Source organism: Athene noctua, chromosome 2, assembly GCF_965140245.1.
Source record: "Athene noctua chromosome 2, bAthNoc1.hap1.1, whole genome shotgun sequence".
Classification (NCBI taxonomy): domain Eukaryota; kingdom Metazoa; phylum Chordata; class Aves; order Strigiformes; family Strigidae; genus Athene; species Athene noctua.
In genome coordinates, this window is record NC_134038.1 from 156,626,518 (window position 1) to 156,642,749 (window position 16,232).

At 43.0% G+C, this 16,232-nt stretch overlaps 1 protein-coding gene across 1 annotated transcript in view; it reads right to left on the reverse strand.

The window, feature by feature from the left end:
- NPSR1 (neuropeptide S receptor 1) overlaps positions 1–15,749 on the reverse strand; it is a 62,488-nt gene extending 46,739 nt beyond the window's left edge. The window contains exon 1 of the mRNA XM_074897515.1: positions 15,603–15,749. Within this exon, the coding sequence (XP_074753616.1) occupies positions 15,603–15,749 (147 nt within the window). The remainder of the gene's footprint in view (positions 1–15,602) is intronic.
- Between the last annotated feature and the right edge of the window lie 483 nt (positions 15,750–16,232).

A 16,232-nucleotide genomic window follows, 5' to 3' on the forward strand; every position in this document is an offset into this window, starting at 1 on the left:
GAAATAAATACTTCTCTCCTTCACAGCTCCAGTAAGTCTGGGTCATCCGCAAGCCCTACGAAATTCAAATATCCACTCCATGGTCTAGGTGTGCACCAAGATTGAAAAGAAAGCATGACCCACTGTAAGGAAAATTGTTTAGCGAGCGATACGTGATGACAAAACGTCCCCTAGTGGTAGTGTGTACAAAGAAAAGAAAGAAAAAAAGTTATTCGTGCTCTCAAAGCATCAGGATCCACTGGCTGCGAGAGCAGGGGTGTACCTAGTCATAATTGCTTGTTCCGTGAGTGCACACCCAACCTTCTCCCTCCCTTTAGGCCTACCAAACCCCGTTTGGTCCTCTCCAGATGCAGGATAGTAATTTTTCAGTGGATGCTCTGTAGGTTTGCCCTCACCATGTGTGAGTATTAAGTTTATATTTTCTCCATAGCAGCCAGTCAGCTCTGATGTCTGAGAAGCACAAGTCTGGTGAGTATGGGGTCAGCTGGGAGAATATAGTCTGCATTTCTGCAAAATTCTCGCTTATTAAAACTTGTCCTGTGTAAAGCTGCATGTAGTGACATGGAGGAAGATGGTTCTGCTGCTCTCCTGCAAAGACAAGTAGAAGAGAGAGGATTTTTCGCAGTAACAGTTAGTTTTGAGGGGCATAGAGCAGGGGAGCTCAGGAGAAAAAAACATCTTAATGTATCCAGCAGCAATAATATGCACATTATTATTAGAGCCACATATATGGCTCAGCAGAACTGGTAGTTATAAAGGTAAACCCAGTTTCCATAAAGGACCTCTCTCCCAGAGCCTGCTGCTCCTGAGTAGACTCCTGCTTTAGATGTTTTAGGAGGAGACAGTCCATATGAATGAATTACAGAACAGCTTTCAGTCCCCTGCTCTGCTTCTTGTGGCTTTCCAGTGCTTCAGGTGTGTTGGTCACCTGGGTTCACATCCTCGGAACTGGGATGGGTTTTGGGTTATGTCAGTACAGCCATTTGGGATCTTCTAGTTCCTGACACCAAGCCATAATGTGGGAACTAGTGGAAAATGGAGGAGACAGGTAAGGGCTGCAGCTGAAGAGGGATCCCAGCTGCCGGCCCTATAGAAATGACCCCAAGGCACTGTCCTGAGCAGGGAAGGAGGCTGTCAGTGAGACTCATGCCTATGTGACTGGGCTGATGAGGGAGCAGGAGGGGAGAGCACTCATTAAAAGCATTTGGCAGCCACTACTCAGTGATCAGAAACCAGTGGGTCCTGTGGCCTGCAAAGAGAAAAAGGCTCAGCTGAGAGCATGGAAAGGGAAGATGAAATGGTGGGAAAGGAGAGGGGGCAAGAAGCTTCTTGCCCTGACACGACCTTTAGTGCCTCCTCAGCTCTTAGCCCCCTCCTAGCCAGCAGTCATGGTCCCTCCTCTAGTGGGAAGCCACTTGTGGGAACCAACCTCAGCTTTACTCCAGGTAGGTAGCCACGCTGCCCTGTGGGTTGTGTGGGCATGCAAGAAAGGCAAGACCCAGTTATGAGCAATTTGAGGCTGTGCTCTGTGCCCAGACCCAGAGATCAGCTTATGCATACAATGAAGGCTGTGTTTAGATGGTTTTGCTTTTCCCAGCATCATAACTTTTGCCAGCATAATCTACAATTTGGGTCATCTTACCTAACTTTAAAGCTCTAAAGAGAGACAACTACTCTAAATTTTCATAGTGTAGTCTAGATAATAGCAGTCTCTCAGAGATGAGTCACCATTCATCTCACCTACCTTGGGATTGCCTGTCTCCATGGATTATAGAGTGACCTAGATAAGACAACTTGTGTGGCCTGGATGATCAGCTTTTAGACACAAAAACCTCCACCTTTTTTGGGTGTCTGCAAATATCGTGAATTTCTTGGAAACAAATTCCCTTCAAAATGCGTGGAACTATTTTTATGGGGATGCTTTACTTTGTACAGGAACTAGAAGAAAGTGTCTTTGGAAGGTAATTAAAATTTTAAAAAATAAGATTTCACATCACTTTTTTTTTTTTTTTTTCCTTGAAATCAATGGGTTCTTCTCAGGGTTTGGTCTGTATTTTCCATTTCAGAAAAGATCTTTCACTCATGAAGAAAACTGAGGTATAAGACTTGTTCCCATTTTCTCTGGTATAAAATCAGGAGAGCATTTTCTTGAAAGAAATTCTGTATTCCTTTATTACACTGATATGGGTACAAACAAAACAGAGATTTGACACTCAAACCTTTCTACAATTCCTGCAGAAGAAATAGCTATGGAGCAATAGAGACTGTGTTAGAGGGGTGTTTCCCCACCATAGGGACACAGCACATACAGTCAATTTAAATCCCCTCCTGCCAAGTTAAAAAGCAGTACTGAAGAGTTAAGCAATTTTGGGCTAAGCCTCTATGGAAATATACAATTAAACCCAACTACAAAGATAACCTAAAAGGTAAAAAACCTGAATATAGGAGTGGTAAGTTTGAAAGGACATAGAAAAAGGAATAAAGTGAAAGTTTCTATTAATCTATTTGTGGTAGCTGCCATTTAGAAAGAAGAGGAAAAGATCTAGTTCTTGGGGATTAAGGAGCTATAATAAAAGGCAACTTAAATCACTGCAGCCTCTCAGTCTGTGTTAGCTTTCAGAATGAAAACTTCTGTGGTTATTAATGGGATGCCCACCGTGATAAAGGCCTTTATGGAGGCTAGGATTAGAATGCAAAATGATCTTGATGAATTGGAAAAATGCACTGGAAAAAAAAAAAAACAAACCAAGATGCTGTTCAACAAAGTAGTGCAGGACTCTACAGTGCAGTGGGTGTAAACTCATTGGGTTGAGCAAGCCTTCAAAACATCCCCCCCCCCCCCCCCCCCCGTCCCCAAACATGCAGCCCTTAAAGTGCCCCACAAGTGGAACATGATTTAATAATGTCACCCTACCATGAGAGCTACAACCACCATCATGGGATTGACACAAATCTCCTCTGCTCTAACCCTTCCACTGTACCCAGCATCTGTAATATGCCAACCCCTGGGAGCTGTGCTTCACGAGAGACACAGAGCAACGGGTTGAGTGTAGAGGATACAGCCAGGCAAAAAGACTGAATTAATTAACTTGCTTAATCTAGCAAAAAGAAGACTGCAGGAAAATCTGAACATAGCCTTGAAGACACAAAAAGGCTCACGTAAAAAAGGAAAGGAATAATCTCTTCTTCAGATCCACTGCAGACTGGTCAAAAATCAGTAAATGAAAACTACAGCACAGAATTCAGGTTGATAATTTCAAAAAATTGACTTAAAAGTATACCATATATATATAGATTGATTGAGTCAGTGAAACCTCCATCTGTGAAGATCTTAAAAATAGCTATTAGATTAGAGCCAATTGATCCTCAAATTTCACTCCAGCTGCATTTTCTATAATTTTGTTTTATTCATCACCTTAAGGTTGCTTAGACATAGAGGTGTTTGATTTCATGTCTTGTTTATTCATCAAGCAAAAATCCTCCTTTTGTAACAATCCTCAGCAAGGTGATTTACAAAAACATTGTTTAATAACATGTTGCACAGACATCACAGGCATTCTGTATGAAAAGAAAGATAATAACATCCTCCAAACCCCTGTCTAGAAGCTTTTGGCAAGGGCTGCTTTTGCAATGGGCATTGCTAACTACATTACATGAGAATGCCATGAGAGAGACTAGTGTCATACACAGTTCTTTTAGATTATAAAAACTAAAGCTGCTGCTGACTTAATTAAGGTCACAGAACAAATCAAAGCCAAGAGGATTTCCTTGGCTTGACTACAACCTTTGCATGCTCTGCTATTCCACAAGACTGCTGTGTTTGGAGCATGGAAGTGCGTGACGTCTGGAGTGCATATTCATGTTTTGCTAATTTGCTTTCAGGGTAAAACTAGCTTTAGTCAATGAAGCAAGCATCTTCATGGGTGAAATGTAAGCCAGAAAACCTGTCTGAAGACTGTATGCATTTTCCTTTGCAGTAGAAAAGACTTGTTAGTTTGTCTCTCTGACAAAATTTCTGAATCCATAGGCTGAGTTAGATAAGTCTAGCAAGAGGTGTATTTTGCTTTGTATTTGAGACAAAGTTCATCCCTGCGAGCAGCTTTAATTAAGGCTATAGTTAAGTCCTTTCAGAGCCATTGGGAGACATTTTGGTGCCACTACACCATCCCTCCTTTCACTTTTCCCCAACCAACTTCCTTGATGACTCATTTCTCAGGACTTGTATCCCCTCTGTTGGAGGGCACCAGCTGTGGCTGCGGAACGGGGATATACCTGATAGCCCATCCCAATGGAGGTGCTATTGCTCATGTCTGGAGGTGCAGAAGGCTTTGCCTCATATCAGGGCAGTTGTCTAATAGGAGGAGAGGTTCAACTATCAGTGGAAAAACATGAAACAAACAACTTGACGTGAAACAGTTTTGTTCTAGCTGCAGAGGCTGGCTGGGAAACAGCCTGGTAAAAATAGGTTGCCAGGTAAGAAATTAGTAAATAAACAGAAAAATAGAGGGAGAGGTACTCCATTCCTGATGTGACTGGCTGACCTCTTAACGCGAGGAGAGGAGACCTATAGTGAATTCATGTCCTCGCTGACCTGGTGCCTTCCTGCTCCATGTCCTTGGTCATCTGGGTGAAGAAGAGGCGCTGATCACCCCTATCGCAGGTCAGTAGTGGCTTAAGTCTCTAAACAGCTTCTTGTTGACAGTTTATTAAATTCTGGGAATATGCAAATGGTCTTATTGCTAGCCTTTGGTATATTAAAAAAAATATGTTTCTAGTGTAGTCTATTTCAGCAATTGAGATTGTAATCACGGAGCAAGTCAAACAATTTTGTAAGGATGTTCTTAACACGTAAGAAGAACACATAAATTGCCTTGCTAAATTGTGGAACTGTCATGCTCATGGTCAGGTCACCACTAGTAGATTACATTGCACTTTCTTAAAGGAGGATAAAGAAAGAAGAAGAATCTTTTCTCATCCTCTGAAATAATCACTTTAATTGCAGGCCATGCAAGAAAATGGAGGAGGCTAGATTTGCATTTTTTTGACCCCGTTGTAAAACACGTTCAATTCTGAAAATGTTCAGGACATATTTGCTATTTTAACAGCCTCCATTTAGGATGGAACAAAAAAAACCCAAACCCCAAAATCAACCCCAAAAACACAAATCAGGAAGATTAGTTTTCCTGAGTCAGACAGGTGCCATGCAGCTTGACTGATTCCAGTCAGGGATTTATAGTCAATTTACCTCTAAGGCAAATTGCACTTTGGATTGCAACATTGAAAGAAATCAAAGACAGACGTTCATCGGCACAATTTAATTGAGGAGTTTAATGGTAGTGGCACAACCTCTGATATAATTCATAAAGATTTTAAAATAAATAAATAAAAGAAAAATAAATAAAAATTCCTCTGTCTCATAGTGCCAGAGTCCTCCACAGCAGAAATACTAGAGGAGCCTTGTGGGGTCTAACTGCTGCCTACAGTTATCTAACGGGAGAGTGCAGAGAAGATGGGGCCAGGTTCTACTCAGATGTGCACAATGAACGGACAAAAGGCCACGAGTAAGATTTGTGACGTGAGACGTTTTAATTAGATATTAGGGAAAAAAAAAGTTCATTGTGAGGGTGATCAAACACTGGGATGGGAGCCCAGAGAGGCTGCAGGATCTCCATCTCTGGAGATATTCAGAACTTCAGTGGACACTGCCTTGAGCAATCTGACATAGTTTGAATTTGCTTTTGAGTGATTGGCACAGGTGACCTCCAGAAGTCCTTCCCTACCTGAGCTATTATGCACACACAAGTATGCATAAGACCTATTTTCTTAAAGATTGTAATTAAAACTAGAAGGTACTTATACAGATGTAATCAGATGAGCACTTTGCACAAGTTGTATATTATTTTTCATATCATAAAAACATGAACAACTGAGATCTTTGTGGGAATCTTTATGTAAATTAAAATTTACTCTGCAAGGAAAGAGTATGTGTGTAAAGGCTACTGGCAAGGAAATGTCACAAACACATTAGTCTTACAAAAAAAGGACTTGAAAAGTATAAGATATAATTTGTTTTATGCTTATGTGGAGACCTGAGATGAGGACTTTCTGCCAGGGTGTGACAAGCTTAAATAATGAGCTGTCAGAAGTAAAGTGATGCTACTGAAGGGATCATGACTATTGTTACTTTTACGAGCTACAAAACAAATATTCTTTAATACATAAAAAAGAACAAACCTAGTTAAATTGCCAGCTGGAAACGTCTATATTTCCTCTTGTGTTGAAACTTGAAAGACAATAGGGATGTGAAAAAAAACCTTGCAGAAATCTGCTCAAAGCTAAGTTGTAGGTGCATTATACATAGTTTAGTTGTAGGTAGCAGTTCTGACTGTTAAGAGGGAACAAAGCAAGAGGCACCAAATATCTCACAAAAAGAGGGACAGTGGACAGAATACTTAGGCTAGAAGTAAGCTTCATACACTAAATCTTAGTCAGCTGAATGTGAAAGTTCAGATGATTAATTCAAGCCACCTCCTATTGCTCAGGAAAATCTGCAAATCTGGCTGGGTCACTCTTGATTCATTTGCTGATAGGTCTTGTCTCAGTAAGAGAGAAACACACTGAGAGGATCACTGAAATCTTATGTCCCAGTTGTCACAAGCTCCAGAAACTGTACTGGCCAACCCTGTAACACAAGTGTGTTTTGAAAGAACACTCTCTATCTAGCAAGGCAAAACTGAGAAGATGTTTCTATACAGCATTTACACAATATGTTCCTGAAAAGTTGGGGAAAGCAGCTTGATTGACATGAAAAAGCTCTGGGAAAACTCATGTGAAAATAAGAAGGACTGAGAAAGTTCAAAGCTAAATATATTTTTTCTTTGAAAGTGCTTCCATCATGACTGAATTTGAGAGGAACACATTTGGGCAGGCAATAAGCCCTATATGAGCTGGGTTTTTTTGGTAGCATGGCCTGGAATTGAGCCTGATTCAAACTGCATAAATACTAGTGCAGCCCCAGGTTTGCCTCTGGGACTGCTGCTTTCCCATTTCAATGCCAATGGTCATGCCTGATGATAGTTTTCATACCTTCTTCTGCACAGAGGCTGCTTTACAGAGATCATTTATCACAGGTTGGCTGTCTTATCCTCCCAACATCTGCCTAGAGGTCATTCTAGCAATCCTGGGATGCATTGCCACATGAGGTCTTCACAACACATCAGAGGTACTGGCAACAATCAATTCTCCGGGGGTCCTTACAGTTGGAAAAAAGGCACAGCTGGAAGGGACCCAAACTGGTGTTTTCTATTGTGCCAAATTTGAGAAGCAGTTTTGTATGAACTTCTTTCTATATGGTATTACATTCATAGTCTGTGAATCATAAGATCACAGAATCATAGAATGGTTTGGGTTGGAAGGGACCTTAAAGACCATCTAATTCCAACCCCCCTGCCATGGGCAGGGACACCTTCCACTAGCCCAGGTTGCCCAAAGCCCTGTCCACCCTGGTCTTGAACACTTCCAAGGAGGGGGAAGCCACAACTTCTCCAGGCAACCTGTGCCAGCATCTCACAACCCTCACAGTAAAAAATATCTTCCTTATTACTAATCTAAATCTACCCTCTTTCAGTTTAAAGCCGTTACTTGTTGTCCTATCACTACATGCCCTTGTAAAAAGTCTAAGCTTTCTTGTAGGCCCCCTTAAGTACTGGAAGGCCACTATAAGGTTTTCTCCAGGCTGAACAACCTCAGCTCTCTTGGTCTGTCCTCACAGGGGAGGTGCTCCAGCCCCCTGATCATCTTTGTGACCTTTCCCTGTTGGCTCACTCCAACAGGTCCATGTACTTATACTGGGGGCCCCAGAGCTGGACCCAGCACTGCAGGGGGTGTCTCATGAGAGTGGAGTAGAGGGGAAGAATCCCCTCTCTCTACCTGCTGGCTACACTTCTCTTGATGCAGGTCAGGATAGCGTTGGCTTTCTGAGCTGCAAGTGCACACTGCTGGCTCATAGTCAGTTCACAATCCACTTATACCCCCAAGTCCTCCATAGGGCTGCTCTCAACCCACTCATCGCCCAGCCTGTATTTGTGCTTGGGATTGCCCCAACCTATGTGCAGGACCTTGCACTTGGCCTTGTGAACTTCATGAGTTTGGCACAGTCCCACCTCTCAAGCTTGTCCAGGTCTCTCTGGATGGCACATCCCTTCCCTCCAGCGTGTCAATGGTACCACACAGCTTGGTGTTGTCAGCAAACTTGCCGAGGGTGCACTCAATCCCACTGGCCATGTCACCAACAAAGAAGTTAAACAGTGTCGATCCCAATACTAACCCAAGAGGAACACCCCTCATCACTGGTCTCTGTTCAGACATCGAGCAACTCTGACTAAAAACATCCAGGCAATTTGTTATCCACTGAGTGGTTCATCTGCCAAATCCATGTCTCTCCAATATAGAGACATGGATGTTGTGCAGGACAGTGTTAAATGCTTTTCACTAGTCCAGGTAGATGACGTCAGTTGCTCTTCCTTTATCCACCAACACTGTAACCCCATTATAGAAGGTCACTAAATTCATCAAACATGATTTGTTTTTAGATAAGCCATATTGGCTGTCACCAATCACTTCCTTATTTCCCATGTGCCCTACCATAGTTTCCAGGAGGATCTGCTCCATGATCTTGCCAGGCACAGAGGTGAGACCGACCGGCCTGTATTTCCCTCGGTCTTCCTTTTTTCTCTTTTTAAACATGGATGTTATGTTTCCCCTTTTCCTGTCAGTGGGAAATTCACCAGACTGCCACAACTTTGCAAGTATGATGGAGAGTGGCTTAGCCACTTCATCCACCAGTTCTCTCAGGACCTGTGGTGGATACCTCTCATCAGGTACCACGGACTTGTGGACCTTCAGGGTCCTTAGATGGTCTTGAACCTGATCTTCTCCTAGAGTGGGTGATTCTTCATTCTCCCAGTCCCTGCCTTCACCTTCTGCATCTTGGGTGACGTGACTGAAGCACTTGCTGGTGAAGACTGAGGCAAAAAATGTGTTGACTAGCTCAGCCTTCTCCATACCCTGGGTAACCAGGTCTGTCATTTCCTTCTGGAAAGGGCCCACATTTTCCCTAGTCTTCCTTTTATCACCGACATACCTATAGAAGCTCTTCCTGTTACTCTTGATGTCCCTGGACAGATTTAATTCTATCGGGGCTTTAGCTTTCCTAACCTGATCCCTGGCTGCTCAGACAATTTTTCTATATTCCTCCCAGGCTACCTGTGCTTGCTTCCACCATCTGTAGTTTTCCTTTTTTGTGTCTGAGTTTGTCCAGGAGTTCTTTGTTCATCCATGCAGGCCTCCTGGCATTTTTAACTGACTTCTTTGTTGGGATGTATCACTCCTGAGCTTGGTGGAGGTGATCCTTGAATATTAACCAACTTTCTTGGGCTCCTCTTCCCTCCAGGGCTTTATCCCATGTTACTCTGCCAAGCAGATCCCCGAAGAGGCCAAAGTCCTCCATGAGGACCAGGGCTCGTGAATGTGAAATTGCTCCTTTCTGTCTATGGAGGGCCCAGTCCACTCGGTCTTCCTAGTCTGGTGGCTGTAGCAGACCTCCACTATAACATCACCTGTCCTTGCCTTCCCTTTAATCCTGACCCATAAACTCTTGGTCAGCTCCAGGCAGAGGTCCCTGCACTCCCGCTGGTCATTGACATAGAGGGTGACACCCCCTCCTCGTCTCCCTTGCCTGTCCTTCCTAAAGAACCTGTATCGTTTCATACCAACATTCCAGTCATAGGAGCCATCCCACCACATCTCTGTGATGCCAGTAAGATCGCAGCCCTGTAGACACGTGCATGTCTCTAACTCCTCTTGTTTATTCCCCATGCTACATATGTTTGCATAGAGGCATTTAAGTTGGGCCCTCAGTGAAGCCGACTGACTGGCTGGAGCGGCTGGAATTCCTTTGTGCTGCTCTTCAGGTGCTCTCCTGCTGACCCACAATCCCTCTGCAGTCTCTGGATATCTATTGCTGGCACTGGCATCAAGCTCGTAGGAGTAGAGATGGATTGAGGTTTGCCTCCCCCAGCAACTTGTTAATGTGCTATATAGAGGAAAAATCTATAATATCTTCTCCCTTTTAGACTTAAACTTAGAGAAACAGACAATCTGAGGAAGCTTATTCACTAAATCAGGACACTTTCTCATGGAAAGGGGATAATTATGTTATTAAGATTACTTTCACTTCTTTTTGAAATGTAGCAAAACTGTATCTATCTTTTTGTGAATCCCCAGTTTTTAAAAAATGTATCTCTTGGCTCTGCCTTCAACATCAAGAATGAGGCAGGGTCCTTTCAGTGCACAACATTTAATGCATTTGAATTGCTGTGATCTTTCCAAGCTCAAGTAACAGCTAAACAAATCACCCCCCGCCCAGACTCAAAATCCTTCATAGGTGTGACTGGGATAGAGGTGAAGATTTTCCATCAGTAACAAATGGCAACAATTCAGTTTTACTAATAGATAGTTCACATTTGCCACTCTGCAGTGTTTTGGTACAAGATGGGTAATAAACGAGGACAGTGCTGTTCAGTTATTGCAGGATATTTTTTTACACATTGCACCCTAAGAATCTTCCATTGAAGCAGGCAAACAGATATCCCTGATTTTAATGTCATCAGGAAAGACAGATTTCATGGTGCACCTATCTATTTTTTCCTAGAACATTTTCAACATAAAGACTTAATATTAGGTCACTCAGTGGTCCATTCATAATTGTATGATTTTGATAGCCATATTAAAAACTATGAAATGCTGTTTTTTCTTAATCACAAAAAGGGGTAAAATGATTAAGTATGCCAATCCGTACAAATAAAACATCTCAAAAAGATGGAGAAATTAATACTTTCTAGGCATATTTTTATATAGGAGAGGCAGACAGACGCAAACCCTGTGGCTGTGTGGACTTTGGAGTCAGAAGTATGAGGGTTGCTAGTATAAGAATGCCAAAATCAGATATATGAGGGTTGCTAGTTGGCTCAGAGCTAGCCCCAGTTGGGCTGTCATACAGCCAGATCACTTCTGTGTTGCATTTAAACTATTAGATGAAGCCAGCCTGGCCAAAAGCACTGCAGATTTGTTTCACAAGGAGATCAGCTATCACATTCTCAGTGCAGCATTTCAGGAATAGCAACAGTCATTACAGCATGTTGCAGAGGCTGTGTTCAGAAGTTCTTTATTTGTGTAGACTTAATTCTCCTCCTCTCCCTCCACCAAAAGATTGCAAAGTTACTTATGAATGATTTGATATGCTTATTTTTCTAAAATGTATGATTGCATTTGTGGAGATTACCCCAGAAATTTGACAGCACCCATTATTATTTTTCTATTAGGTATTCAATAATGGGATGCTCTGTGAGGTTTGCTTGAAAATCAGAATGAGCAATAGCATAGACGAGTGCTTTCCAGGAGATAAAGAGACTCCTGCATTCGGATGAAGTGACAGGGACAACAGATTCTGACTTAAACAGTCTCTGAGGACACCTGGAGCCAAATCCTACAAAACAATTCTATGCAAACCTGTCCATGCGTGGTCTCCTCAGCTGTTTGCTGGAGAGAGTAAGCCCTGACCTTTGTAAAGAGCATTAGGCTCCATGGATAAGCAGCACATGCTCTTAGATTTGTGCTGACTCTATGCAGTCCTGTTTAGTATCCAAATTACTTGGGCTGAAACGTGCAATTACAGGGAATGCTATGGTGTGTGTGGGGGGACAGTCACAGCAGAGAGTCAGTCCTCCCTGAAGCAAACTGGGAATTTAGATTATATGTATAAAATCTTTTGTGGTGGATTCAATATGCACGTTGTTCCTCCTGAGAGCTCTAACGCTACAGCATCACTGCTGTGACAACGTTGCATGTGGACTCATGGGGCCAGAGGGAGGGGGATGTCAACATATTGCACCAGTGGCTGGGGTTCCCACCTGGCAGGGGAGAGACTGGGGTTCCAAATCTACCTTGGGCGTAAACAGCAAAACTTTTTTGTCCTGATGCACAGGTGAGGGCTCAACTCTAGACATCAGAAGACAAAATAAGAAAATGTACTAGATGATGGAAGGCAGCCCACTCTCCTGGGAGGCAGGAGATGATGATGGGAACACAGTTCCACTGAGAAAAGAACAGCAGCTGTGACTTTTGCCCTTCTGAGCACTCCAACCTTTCTTGCATAAAAGTAGGGCACCCCATTTCTCAGCAGACCTCCTAAAAAAGACATGAGCCCTACTCAATCCTCTCTGAGGACGAGCACATGTTCCTGCCACTGGAGAAGCTTTGGGGCTGTTGGGGTCCTGGCAAGGGGAGCTGCTTCCTTTGGCCCTGATGAAGCCTCCCAACCCTGTGGGCAACCAGGGCAAACCTATTCTGAGATTTCAGCTTCTCTCCTGTCAGGCTTCTGGTTTGCACCTTGTCAGGTTCATAGAGATAAGAAAATCCTAAAGGGGAGGAAAGCCACAGGTGTTCATCTGATCTCTGTTCTTCTCGGATTACTGTACTTGGCAAAGGGCAGCTGACACTCGGTTAGAGCCCTTTTACACATAGATAAAATGCATATGGGGGAGATTGTAAAGGGATGTAATAAACTGTCCTTTGGCCTGGGAGGTTGGAGCTGTAATTAATACCAATTTGCACATCTGTTCTGAATTTGGTGCTGACACAGCCGACAGAACTTCTTGTGGTTTAAGACAGTAACTTACCTGGATGCCTCATGTAAAGGCACCCGAGAAGAAATACAGTCTGGGTTTTCAGGAACTGTTTGCCATAACACAGCAGCAAGACCTGAATGTAGGTGGGGATGAGCCAGTCCCTTTGCTGTGGGAAGCACCAGCTCATCTTGCATGCTGAGTGGTGAGTGGGTGCACCTGATCCTGCCCCAAAGGCTGCAACTCTGCATGCTGAGAGCCAGCCTAGTCAGCACACGTGGCCATGGCCCCAAAGCAGACTTCATGGGCAAAGCCTTGGCAAGCAGCTGGCCAAGGAGCTACAGTAATGACTTCCAGAAGGGAAATGTACATTCCTCCAAGTGGATGAAATGCTCCATTTCCCAGCGGAAAAAAAAAAAAAAAAAGAAAAAAAAGAGAGAAGAAATCTAATTGAACTGGAAAAATGCTTTCTAACCTGAAGTGATGCAGGATTTAGTTGTTAAGCTCTGAAGAGAAATAGACAGACACTTCTGAAAGGGGGAGCAGGGCAACACTCCAAGCTCAGCCCGTAAGAGGACTTCTTGGCACTGAAATGTTCTGAGGTGCATTATTTTGCTTTTGTTGCATTGCCACCACAATATAACACAGACATTATCTTAGGTGGGTACAGGCTGTCCTTTTGATGCATGGAGGGAAAAGGAGAAACCAAAGCATGCTCCTGTGATTTGAGCAGCATGTGAGATATCTACATAGCTGTCATTGGGTAAAATTGTTAAAAAGTCATTAACATAGGAACTGCTCCAGGTGCTGGGTGAGTGTCACTCCCTTGTCTCCATTTATTGACTCAGATCATGTTTTCTTGTAACCGTTTTGGTAAGATAGGTTACACCTGCATTTCCCAAGCATAAATAGCTCATGTGCCCTGTCTGAATCCTGGCACACAGGCTCTGGAGTCAATCTGTGTAGCTGCTGATCATCCAGCTTGCCTTTACTGTCAACCATGTGCTACAATGTGTTTGAAAATCCCAATAAAAGGACAAAAAACCCATCTGTAGCTGCATTTTGAGCACTGAGCTCTGTTTTTTAATCCATTCAGCCTATTCCAAGATGAAACTTTTATTGCTTCAGCTGCTTAACCAGAATCTTGTGAAGAGGAAGGAGATGCTGCTTGTCTTACTGGAAGGGGCAAGGACATGGCTACAATGTGGGCAGTGCTGGTGGAGGACATCCAGCTGAGTCAGTAAGTATCAGCAGCACCTTCCACACGTGAGCTTTTACCAGGAGCTGAAAGAGCTGGCAGGCAGCCTTGTATTATCTGCACCATAGTCACCAGAGCAGGTGCTTTATCCCCCTTTTCCTGCAGCGGCACCAGCTGTCACTTGTCTCCAGAGTAAAAATATTTCCATGCCTATCAACATCTAGTAATTGATGTGAAATCAGTGAACCTCCTTGCAAAGTTCATGCTATATATGCCAGAGCTAGACATCCAACAGAGGAATGCAAGTCTAACGAGAAGCTCTCAGCTAACAGAATCGTTTCGTTTAGCACTGGATGAGCATGCATGCCTATCCATGGTTTCCTAATTATTGTAATTTACTCAATCTCCTCTATTAAGGAACATTTTTCTGCCTGCGGACTTAATTGAATTAATTGTCACTTTTACCATTATAAAATACTGCTCCCATGACATTCAGATTTACAGCCATAACTGTGGAAAGAACAAAGGAGATAAAGTTGTTAAAAATATTTTGCTTGTCGCTTCTGATTTTTTTCAAGAGTGTTTTAGGAGTCTAACATGATGAGGAACAAAGAAGGGGAAAAAAAGAATTTTTATCCTTGAAATCCTAGATAAGAAAGTACTGCCTTATCAAGGAAAAAAAAAAAAACAAAAAACCAAGTGTCAGCAGCATGTTAAGAGACCCTTATTAATTAATTGTAGAACTACAGACCAACTTTTTCCTTAACAGGGCTGGAAACCTGTTGTAATTCCACTGATTCCACTGGCATTGTGTCAGAGCATTAACATTCTCACAGAAATCAAAACTTCCTCTGAACATATCCCCTTTTACCTAACATATTGTCAAATGATGCAAGTGCCTGTATCTTTCTGATTGAAAGTGATCTCTTTGGTCCTGAGCTCCAGAGTGAATGGCAGGATACTCCTTGTCAGACTTTTTGAGAACTTGAACTTAGCTTGTACATTGTGACACATGGCACGCAGCATGAAAATAAGCAATGACAACACGCACAGAAATCTGAGGGAGAGATGAACTTCAGTACCTCTTTCACCTTTTTCGTACATTCACCTATTGTAAGAGTGATCATTTCTGGAGATGAATGAATACACTTCCCATGCTATTCAACAGCATTCACTACTGAATGATTCATCTGGTGCATTCTTAACAGCAGTTTTCAAGAGACACTGCACCCCCACTCAAAACCAAACAAGCAAACAACTAATTAGAACCTGTCACTCGTGATTTAAAAAAAAAAATCCAAACCAACAAAAACCCTTCTCACTTGTGTACAAAGTTTGTTGCAGATGGAAAATTGAAAAGAAATCTTTTATGTCAAGATGATGACTATAAGAATTTACATTAAAAAATGTGCTAAACTAATACAAGCCTTTGATTAAAGATGTATGTATAATTACAATACCTCTATAGAAAAACTGTACCGTTCCCTCTTGGAGGGAGATACGAGTGGCTAAGACATGTAAGGCTGAACTCCAATTCCTACAACTCTTTTCTTTTTTCAGTAAATGCCTCACACATGCTGTCCACTGTCTTTGCAGGGGAAAAGAACACCAATATCTGGGCAAGAAAGTTCAATAATCCTAGTTGTCTCCCTGCAGAGGTGCTGAAAATGCACCAAAGCTGCAAGCATGTGAGAAAAGTAACGCACACCTTAAAAGAATACCTTAAAAGAATAGTAAAAGGATCCCCACTCCTCTTCTGCCACCACTTCAGTGAAAGTCACTGTTTCAGTGCAGGTGACAAGGGTAAGATCCAGCCAGCCGGTGCCTCCCTGGGAGCTGCTGCTGGCTTCTGTGGAGCCAACCTCCATCACTGGATTTTGTTCGAGTTGTCTAGGTGCTTGTTTTTGTAAGAGTTAATGCAGCCAGGCTTCTCCTGTAAAAGCGCAGCAACAAAACCAGCTTCTCACTGCTCCACCACTGGCTACCAGAGGTGTCAGGCTTCAGTGCAGCTGAGTGACAGGAAAAAAAGGAAAAAAAAAAAAAAAAAAAGTCAAGCTGGCATCGTCCTTTTGAGCTTTCCTTCGGTAAAACTCTGACGACAGTCATCGACACGGTCTTTCCAGCATCAGGAACAGCAGCCAGTAGGACAGTCAGCACACATGGACCCAATCGTTTGTCTTGTGGACTCCGGATTGCCTCACACCCCAAGTTGTCGGCTCTGGAGTCAGGCACACCTGTAAAAGCATGGATCTCCTCCCTGCATTAAGATCTGGAGCCTTGCTATGTCACTCAGTGGCTTTGCTTACTTACCCTAGCTCAGCCCGCTTTGATTTCATTTACCTACAAAATTA